At 51.8% G+C, this 9,711-nt stretch overlaps 1 protein-coding gene across 7 annotated transcripts in view; it reads right to left on the bottom strand.

Moving 5' to 3' along the window:
* The window catches only part of Rnf213 (ring finger protein 213), a 96,252-nt gene extending 89,006 nt beyond the window's left edge, over positions 1 to 7,246 (bottom strand). For 3 of the 7 annotated variants that reach the window (XM_029545944.1, XM_029545945.1, XM_029545942.1), the window contains exons 1-2: positions 6,564 to 6,893; positions 2,924 to 3,036 (exon numbers count right to left, since the gene is read on the bottom strand). In XM_029545944.1, the coding sequence (XP_029401804.1) occupies positions 2,924 to 3,020 (97 nt within the window). In that variant the 5' untranslated portion in view covers positions 3,021 to 3,036; positions 6,564 to 6,893. Of the gene's footprint in view, positions 1 to 2,923; positions 3,037 to 6,563; positions 6,895 to 7,188 lie in introns of those variants that run through there. The other 4 variants (XM_029545939.1, XM_029545943.1, XM_029545940.1 and 1 more) reach the window with 3 other exon arrangements.
* Between the last annotated feature and the right edge of the window lie 2,465 nt (positions 7,247 to 9,711).

The following is a 9,711-nucleotide window of genomic DNA, read 5'->3' as shown; positions in this document are numbered from 1 at the left end:
GTAGAGTCTCGGCGGCAGTGATGGTGGCACACCTTGTCACAGGTAGACTAGCGGTGCAGTTCCATAGTCTCGGCGGCAGTGATGGTGGCACACCCTGACAGGAACAGCCAGGCCTCAGCCTCAGCACAAGTCAGTCAGCAGGAGAGATCAGGGAGGAACACCAGGACTGTGCCTCTCTCAGTGAATCGAAAATCACAAAGACCAACAAGCATTGCCCAGCTAGCTCTGTAAGCAAGCCTGGCTCGGCCTCTGTCACTGTCACTGTCACTGTCCATTGAGTCCTTTTTACACTCCCTCCAGATATCACGATTCCTCCACGGATCATTTTGCTTTGTTTTGTTTTTCGACAAAGGGTTTCTCTGTTTAGCCCTGGCTGTCCTGGAACTCACTTCGTAGACCAGGCTGGCCTCGAACTCAGAAATCTGCCTGCCTCTGCCTCCCTAGTGCTGGGATTAAANGCGTGCACCACCACACCAGGCTCCTCCACGGGTCTTGGCTCTCAGCCTGTGTGTCTGTCTCAGCTGACATCGCTCTGCCAATCAGCCCAATTTCCTTAGAAGCAGCAAAAATCCAAGGCACACCACCAGAAGTTTTGGGTGCATTTCCCTCTGTGGCATCCCAACAAATGCAGCTCAACAACGCAGTGTGAAGCAGACCAATGCATGCGTGTCGTTAGTGAAGAATCCTTCATCTCATGTCCCTTCACGTGTTTGCCTCAGCAGACCATCTCCCCCGTGTCTGCCTGAGCCTCTCACCTGTGTCCACTTCAGGAAAACACTCCCTCATGTGTTTGCCCAAGCCAAACACCATCCAACACAACTGACTCTCCAAAGGACCCTGAAGTTTCCACTTCACATTCCCTCATGGGGGACTCTATCTATAGGGTGGCCCCCAGTGAAGCCAGGTCACAACCAAACCAGGCCGGGTCTCCTCCCTTCAGTCAACGGAAGTGAGCCTCCCTGAGAGCCCGGCAGGTAGGTCGATATCCAACCCTCGTTCTCTCCTTGGTAAACAACTCACCTCACTACAGTGGTGGAGAGCCTGACCCAGCCAGGTTCCCAGGGCAGGACTGCTTTCCCCTTGAGGAGCGGGACGCCCAACACCACCACTCCACATACACTCAGCAGGAAGGGGCACACCTCATGCCCTTCAGGAAAACTTAGAAAGTGAACAAATAAAAGCTCACCAGCCAGCCCACAGAAACCCACAGACACGCAGCACTCAGAGCCCTTCCCCTCACAAAGCCATTTCTGCATCATCAGGGACCCCAGAGGAACCCCACCTGTGTCTTTACCCATAGCCCCAACTAAGACCCAGGCATCTGGGAGCCTCTGGACAGAACGCATTAGTGCCACAGACTCCTGGTTGCCTCAGACCCAGGAACTACTGCTGGCATTTCATCTAGGCTCTGCCCAACAGTTACCTGGCAACAACCAGGTGTGCCTGACTCACTATAAAAGGGCTGCTTGTCACCAAGCTAAGACTCCCTCCCTGTGGTAGCTCTGTCTAGGCTAACGGAGCCTTGAACCTACAGGAGAAAGGGAACGGAGACTCCACATCCAGTTTCTCTTTCCTTCTTTCTGCCCATACAGTGCTAAGGATGAACCAGGCTTCCTGCACCCTAGGCTAGCCCTGTGCACATCCTGATTTTCAGTTTCCAATCTGATAAATAGTCACAGCCCCTTGTGACCGGGCCAGCAGCCAGGTCAGCCTTGTCTGCTCCCTGTACCTGACAGACAGCAGTCCCCACTCCTTCCTCCATGACACTCTCCACCTGACAGGTCAGCCTGTGGAGGAGTCAAGCATGAGAAGACTTGATGGCACGTTGTAAAAATGCCACAGCCTTGCTCACTCTCTCAGACACATCTTACCCCCACCCCCTTAAGTGTCTGCAAACTTCGTCCCCACCCCAGTCTCCTGGCAAATGCATTCTGTCCATCCCCCCCCCCAAATGAAAGAACAAAGAAAGGAGAGACCATCAGCCCACAGATGGAGGGGAGCTAGGTCCACAACTTCGTTAGTAACTAGCAATATACCTACCAACCTGTCTGCAAACCTGTAAGCTGAGACTCATCCAAGAAGCCCCATCAGTACCCCAGGGCTTCCTCCACATTGAGCCAGCAAGGCCTGAACCCCAGAACACACAGGCTCAAATTCTATGTAACTAGGCAAGTTCCCTCCTCCCAGTGTGGCCACACTGAATCAATCGCCCTTCTCTGCTTCATACTCGCTTTTCTTTTTTAGTTTTATATCTTTATTCTATTTTTGTTGTATGAAAGTCTTGTCTGCACTTCTGTCTGTCACATATGTGCCTGAACAGGAATGATTCTCTGGAACAGGAGTTACCAGAGGCTGGAAGGCATTTTGTGGGTTCTGGGAATGGAACCTGGGAGCTCCAGAAGAGCGGCCAGTGCTCTTCACGGCGTAGGTCAGCCCTCCAGCCCCTCTGCTTTCCACTCGCAATCAGTTCTTTTAACCAGCTTATTGAGGATAAGTGGCAGGACCTGGCACGGGGCACAGGTTGTGCCTCCCTGGAGTTCAGTAGCACAGGAATCCCTCATGGTCACCCTAAACCCCTGAACAGCCACCTCCCAGCAGGGCTGGCACAAGGCTCCCGGCTTACTTAGGGGTTCATCCCACCCCAACTCCCATCCTCTGGATCCTTCAGCTCACCAGAGGCCACTCACTCCTGGGAAAAGAGCCCCGCTCTGGCTGAGAACTGAAACCAAAACTAATTTTCTTTTAAAGTGGTAAATACCTGGAGCAGGAATCTGAACAGTTTGCTTTGACATAAGTCCTCAGGAAAGTTCTCTGCCACTTGTGCCCCCTGGGGCTGCCTCTGGCTGTGCTTTCCCATGCCTGAGTAGGAAGGAAACCCACCCCATACCGGAGTCCCGCTGTCCCCTCCCCAACCTAGCCTCACCTTGCACAGTAGCTGCAGGAGACAATTTCTGTCCGCACTCGCTACAGAACTTGGGTGCCTTCTCCGAGGAGACATGCCCACAGTGTGGACACTCCATGCTGTTATCCTCAGCCCTGCAGGAGAGAATGAGAAAGACAGACCGGGGCAGCCCGCTATAAAGCTCAGCCTCGTGTCATGTGACTGCCACCTTCTTCAGTTTCATTTTCAAGGAAAATGAAGTGATGGGGACTCAGAAGACTCCCGGGAATCGAAACCGGCACCAGGACTCTTTATCACGGCTCTAACCCAAGTCCAGCTCCTCCCCCAAGCAAGAATTTACAACTCCCTGCTGCCCCTCCCCCTATTGTCTCAGCCCCTGCCCACCACAGAAGCCCAGGGAAGCTCAAAAGTAGAAGGAAGCTGCTGGGCACACCTTTAATCCTACCAACAGATGGATCCGAGTCTGAGAACTCAGTGAGTTCCAGGACAGCCAGAGGCTACACAGAGACTCCCTGTCTCTAAAAACCAAAACAACAACAATAACAATAAAAGAAAAAGAATGGCTACTGAAGGAAAGCTTCCCCTGCCGAGCCCCAGCCAGCTGGGGACCCTGATGTGACAAGCAGGAAAAGCCACCTGCCTGCCAGTGGAGCATCTGGATGCGTTTACAGCAAGCCAGTTACTGCTTGCTTGCCCTGGGGCTGTGTCTCACGCTGTCCCCACAGGCACCCAAAGGTGAGGGTTGGGGGAGTCACAGGAGACCAATTTTGAAAGCATTGGGCCACCTAGCTCAAGTGGCCTGGCTAGCTCAAGGGCGGCTAACAAAGGAAAGAGGGTCCCCCCACTCTTCTCAGGGTCTAGTGAGTGGCACCAAACCAGAGTCAAGGTCATAGGCAGTCCAGGCCAAGGACAGGACTGAGAACCCTGGCTCCAGGCCACTTGAACCACACCAGTCACCCTTACCTCATTCTGCAGGGGCAGAGGCCATGCCCCTGGGCTGGACTCCACTTCAGTTTCCTGTGCTTTTTGCTGGCCCCGCCCTTCCTCCCTGGCTGTGTTTGACTTTGGCTTGGTCACAGTTACATGGTGAGCTCTTTGGGACTAGGCTGTGGAGGTAAACTTTGTGGATATTTCCTGGACCCACTTGCCACAGCCAATCCGCAATCCCTACTATGCCTCCTCCCCTCAAAGACCCCTAGATCTGTCCCTCTGGTCATGGCACCTCCCTCTCACACACACCTTTAGTAACTCCACCACTTAGGTCCTGCCTTTCCCTCTGCACTTCCAGACTCTGGCTGGGCTATAAACTAAATAGAAGTGGGAGAGGAGGGGTACCAAAAACCCAGCAGAGAGTCACATGCTGGTAACCCCAGCACTTGAAAGGTGAATGAAGGAGATATGGAATTCAAGGCCAGGCAGGGATACAAAGAACTTCTTTTTTTTTTTTTTTTTTTTTTATTATATGTAAGTACACTGTAGCTGTCTTCAGACACTCCAGAAGAGGGCGTCAGATCTTGTTACGGATGGTTATGAGCCACCATGTGGTTGCTGGGATTTGAACTCCGGACCTTCGGAAGAGCAGTCGGGTGCTCTTACCCACTGAGCCATCTCACCAGCCCTCTTTTTTTTTTTTTTTTTTTAAGATTTTTTTTTTTATTATATGGACTGCTTGTGGACGTTGTACATCGTGGTGCGCACTAGGCTCCGCACCACGATGTACAACGTCCACAAGCAGAATTTAAGGCCCGGCAGGGATAAAAAGAACTTTTTTTTTTTTTTTTTTTTTTATTATATGTAAGTACACTGTAGCTGTCTTCAGACACTCCAGAAGAGGAGTCAGATCTTGTTACGGATGGTTGTGAGCCACCATGTGGTTGCTGGGATTTGAACTCAGGACCTCCTGAAGAGCTGAGGTTACCTGCTGAGCCATCTCACCAGCCCCTACAAAGCTGAGCTTACCTGCTGAGCCATCTCACCAGCCCCTACAAAGAACTTCTTAAAACCAAAACAAGCAAGCAGGGGAAACACAAGAGTAATTATGTATCTTCTGTGGGAAACCCGCAAACTGAGAATAGTGAAGAATGGGAGTTGAGGGCTGGAGGCTTTATAGTGAACCGGAGCTACAGGAAAGAGCAGAGGCTGAGAACTGGGGTCACAGACTTCTGGAAAGTTGGGAACTAGACAAGGTGGTGGTATTGAACAAGTGTTCTCTCAGGTAAACATGTGGCCTGCCCTAGCCCTCTGTCCTTTCTTGAGAGATGTAAATTTCTTTTAAGAAAGCTCTGCTTTAACAGAGGAATGTATACAGAAAATGTGGTACATTTACACAATGGAGTACTACTCAGCTATTAAAAACAATGAATTTATGAAATTCTTGGGCAAATGGATGTATCTGGAGGATATCATCCTGAGTGAGGTAACCCAATCACAAAAGAAGTCACTCGATATGCACTCACTGATAAGTGGATATTAGCCCAGAAACTTAGAATACCCATGATACAATCTGCAAAACATAAGAAAATCAAGAAGAAGGAAAACCAACATGTGGATACTTCATTCCTCCTTAGAATAGGGAACAAAATACCCATGAAGGAGTTACAGAGACAAAGTTTGGAGGTGAGACGAAAGAAAGGACCATCCAGAGACTACTCCACCCAGGAATCCATCCCATAATCAGCCACCAAACGCAGACACTATGGCATATGCCAGCAAGATTTTGCTGAAAGAATCCTGAAATAGCTGTCTCATGTGAGGCTATGCCAGTGCCTGGCAAATACAGAAGTGGATGTTCACAGTCAGCTATTGGATGGAACACAAGGCCCCCAATGGAGGAGCTAGAGAAATTACCCAAGGAGCTGAAGGGGGCTGCAACCCTATAGGTGAAACAACAATATGAACTAACCAGTACCCCCAGAGCTCGTGTCTCTAGCTGCACATGTAGCAGAAGATGGCCTAGTCGGCCATCATTGGGAAGAGAGGCCCCTTGATCTTGCAAACTTTATATGCCCCAGTACAGGGGAACGCCAGGGCCAAGAAGTGGGAGTGGGTGGGTAGGGGAGCAGAGCAGGGGGAAGGGTATATAGGACTTTAGGGATAGCATTTGAAATGTAAATGAAGAAAATATCTAATAAAAGAAAATTAAAAAAACAGAAAAAGAAAGCTCTGCTTTTCGTGAGTAGTGGCAGTGCATGCCTTTAATCCGGGGAGGCCGAGCAGGACAGATCTTTGAGTTCGAGGCCAGCGGGGTCTACAGAGTGAGTGCCAGGGCTATAAAAAAAAAAAAAAAACAGGTCTTAAAGGCCACCCCCCAAAAAAAAAACACAACAAAAACAAAACAAAAATGGGGGTGGGGCGGGAGAGGAGAAAGAAAGTTCTGCTTCTCAAATCATGAGTCTCACAAAACAAACTGAAACAACGCCTAGGAAGTGTATTCTGGGGTGGCAGGTTATCTCCTACTACATTTTGGTTGGTGTGCCCAAAGCCAACACCACCTAAGTCAGTTCTCTAGTGCTGCTCAGGAAACTGCGAAGCCGGGACTAGAGGCAGCCTGGCAGAAGCACAGCCTCTCCTTTCCACCAGCTAGAGGACTCTTCCTGTGCCTCCACCCAGGGCTAGACTAAGAAAAAGCAGATGGGTTCGGACTAGGCCATTGCGAGCGCACCTCTCTACTCACTGCAGCTCCGGGGACAGGGGAGGTTCCCGGCTTTGACCTGGGTAAGATCAGCGCCCTGGGAACAGGCGGCTGGCACGCAAAAGTTCTGGCTGCAGTTGGTGGGGGTAGATTCCGGGGCGGAGCAGCAGGCCTGGGACCTCTTGACGCTAGCACTCGGAATTGAGTAGGTTGGGGTCCCCGACCTTCCTGGGTGTTGCTGGGGAGCAGGGCCGACCTATCGCTGTCCGCAACCCGAGAGTTGATGGGGTCAGAGCCTCAGGGCCAGGCTGGACCCGCTGCCTGCAGCGAAACCGAAACTTGGAACATGAAGGAAGTGGCCGCTTGGCGCCGGCGCATCAGAACTCAGGCACCATTCAAGGACTGTGACCACAGGGGCCATGAGCCGCCGGCCCACTCTTCCCTAGCAGGACCGACACCCAATGAAACAGCATCCAGAGCTCTGCACGTCGCCCCGCAACACCCGCGCCCTGCCCAACGGGAACTTGCACCCCGGTCCCTGCGCGTCCCTGAGACCGGCATCCCGCATCCTAGGCCTCGCGCCACTGCCCCAGGACCTGCATCCCGCTCCTGGCCCAGCACCCGCGCCCGGAACCCCGAAGTCCCTCGCTCGCACCTGCAGTGCCCATGCGCCCGCGCGAACTGGCGCGCCTCGATGCAGGTGTCATGGGGCAGAGGCCGCCGCCCCGCCTCCTCGGTGCGCAGCCTTGCCGGAATTTCCCGCCTGGTGGCGCCGGCCTAGCTCGCTAGTACAGGGTGACTACAGCCGCTGTGCGCCCACGGCCTTAGGAATCTCACTGGCTCTCGCACCAGGGTTGCCCAGTCTCCTGCAACCACGTCGGACCACCCTGACTGGGTGACCACTGATAGGTTCAAGTCTCTTGCCCCAGACATCCAGCACCTTGGACAGTATCCAGGACTTAGCCAAGGTGAAGCCACCCACAGAAGGACCTGGAGGACAGCAAGAGTGCTCACCTACAGGTCGCTTGCATGCAAAGTAGAGATAAGCAACCCATCACTTCGAAGTCCACCAAAAGCCGCTAGCAGCAGTCATTGCTAGTGGACGGCCGCACTGTGTGCTTGCGCTTTCTCATCTGTGAGTCTCTGACATGTCCTTTGCCCCCAAAGCTTTTTAAGTATTAACAAGTATGGGGAGACCAAGCACTCTATGGGAGCCATTCTTATTTAAAGTACCACAGTATCTGAGGATGGCCCCGGACTTCTGATCCTCCTGCCTGTGTCTTAAGGGCTGGGGCTACATGTGCATGCCACCATGGCTGGTCTTATATTGGGATGGAACCCAGGGTCTCTGGGTGCTCGGCAAGCATTGGACCAACTGATCTCAGTTCCCAAACCTCCGTACAGCTCTCTCAGACTCTATCCACCTCAGGGCCCAGACCCTCATCTTCCAAGATTTTTAAAGATTTTTTTTTAATTGCATTTATTAATGTTATTGTATTAGAGCCACAGCATGCAAGTGGAGATCCAAAGACTATACTCTGGAACTGCCTGTGGCTTAGTTTGTTCCTTATGGTCTTTCTTTGCACTTAATGAGTTCCCTCCCTCCTCTGGGGGGGGGGGGTTGAGTGAGAATGGCTTCCACAGGCTCATATGTTCAAATACTTGGTCCCCTGTTGATTGAAGTGTTTGGGAAGAAGTAGGAGGTTAGGGTTAGGGTTAGGAGTAGGCCTTTTCCACAGGAGGTGTGTCACTGGGCAGCTCTGAGGTTTTAAAAGCCCATTCCACGCCCAGTGTACTCTCTCTCTGCCTCCTGCTTTCAGATCCAGATATGAGCTCTCAGTCACAGGCTCTGTGCCCTGCCTCTATCATAATAAACCCTCTGAACCCATATGCCCAGTCAAACCATCTCTTTTATAAGTTGCCTTGGTCGTGGTGTTCCATCACAGCATCAGAAAAGTAGCTAAGAAGCCGGGCGTGGTGGTGCATGCCTTTAATCCCAGCACTCAGGAGGCAGAGACAGGAGGATTTCTGAGTTCGAGGCCAGCCTAGTCTACAGCTGTCTGGTTCCAGGACAGCCAGGGCTATACAGAGAAACAGAAACACTATCTCGGAAAAAAGAAAAAGAAAGAAAGAATAAAATTAAAAGAAATAAAGAAAGAAAAGTAGCTAAGAGATTGTCAGCCACCCATCAGCATCTGGAGATAGGAGCCATGGGAGGGCATGCCATGAACTGTCCTCCTGTCATGGGATGGCACGCCATGAACTGTCCTCCTGTCATGGGAGGCCATGAGCTGTCCTCCTGAGGCTGGGAGACGAACCTGTTAGCTTGCTGGAAAAGCCACCCATGGGTGTCTTATGTAATACAGAGCAGAGCTCCTTCAGAAACACCCAATTACCATTTGGGGTTGGGGGAGGACTCAGTAAGGCGCTGTTGTGAGTGGCTGTCCAGAGGAACATCTGCTCTGCCTGAATGAACTCTCAGATGGGCGCTCTGTTAGGGGTTGCAGAGGTCACATCCTGTTCCCAAACCATAGGTTTATGACGCACATCCTTGAGAACTAGAGGTCTGCACTCTGTGTGTTCACCGTTGGCAGCTGTTGATCTTGTTGTTCAAGGCAGAGAGATGCTTACTGAGCCCTGGTCCAGCAGTCGGGCTAGCGTACCTGCTCTGGACATCAGGACTCTGCTCTTCACCCTCCCTCGGGGTTGGCTCTCTAGCAACCATGGCATCTCCTTCTCTCAGCCTCTGCTCCTACCATGACCTTGTCACAGTCTCTCTCTCTAGCCTTCCAGCTTCTTCCCGTCATTTTGCCTCCTCAAACTTGGAGAGTCCTTCTGTGGTGCTCTCTGCCTTGGTCCCTCTCTGGAACTGTGTGGCTATCCCAGCACTGCAGCTCAGAACTGCAAATACAGGGGTCCTTTGCCTGTGGTGACACTCTGGCAGCCTTCATACTGTACCTATCAGAGCCAGAAGCCCCAGAATTTTGCCCCCTCTTCCTATAACCTGCTATACAATCAGCTTTTTTTTGTTTGTTTGTTTTTTGTTTTTTCGAGACAGGGTTTCTCTGTATAGTCCTGGCTGTTCTGGTACTCACTCTGTAGACCAGGCTGGCCTTGAACTCAGAAATCCACCTGCCTCTGCCTCCCAAGTGCTGGGATTAAAGGCGTGCGCCACCAC

Source organism: Mus pahari, chromosome 14, assembly GCF_900095145.1.
Source record: "Mus pahari chromosome 14, PAHARI_EIJ_v1.1, whole genome shotgun sequence".
Classification (NCBI taxonomy): domain Eukaryota; kingdom Metazoa; phylum Chordata; class Mammalia; order Rodentia; family Muridae; genus Mus; species Mus pahari.
Note: the sequence above shows the minus strand (reverse complement) of the source record. Positions and strands in the feature narration are given on the sequence as shown.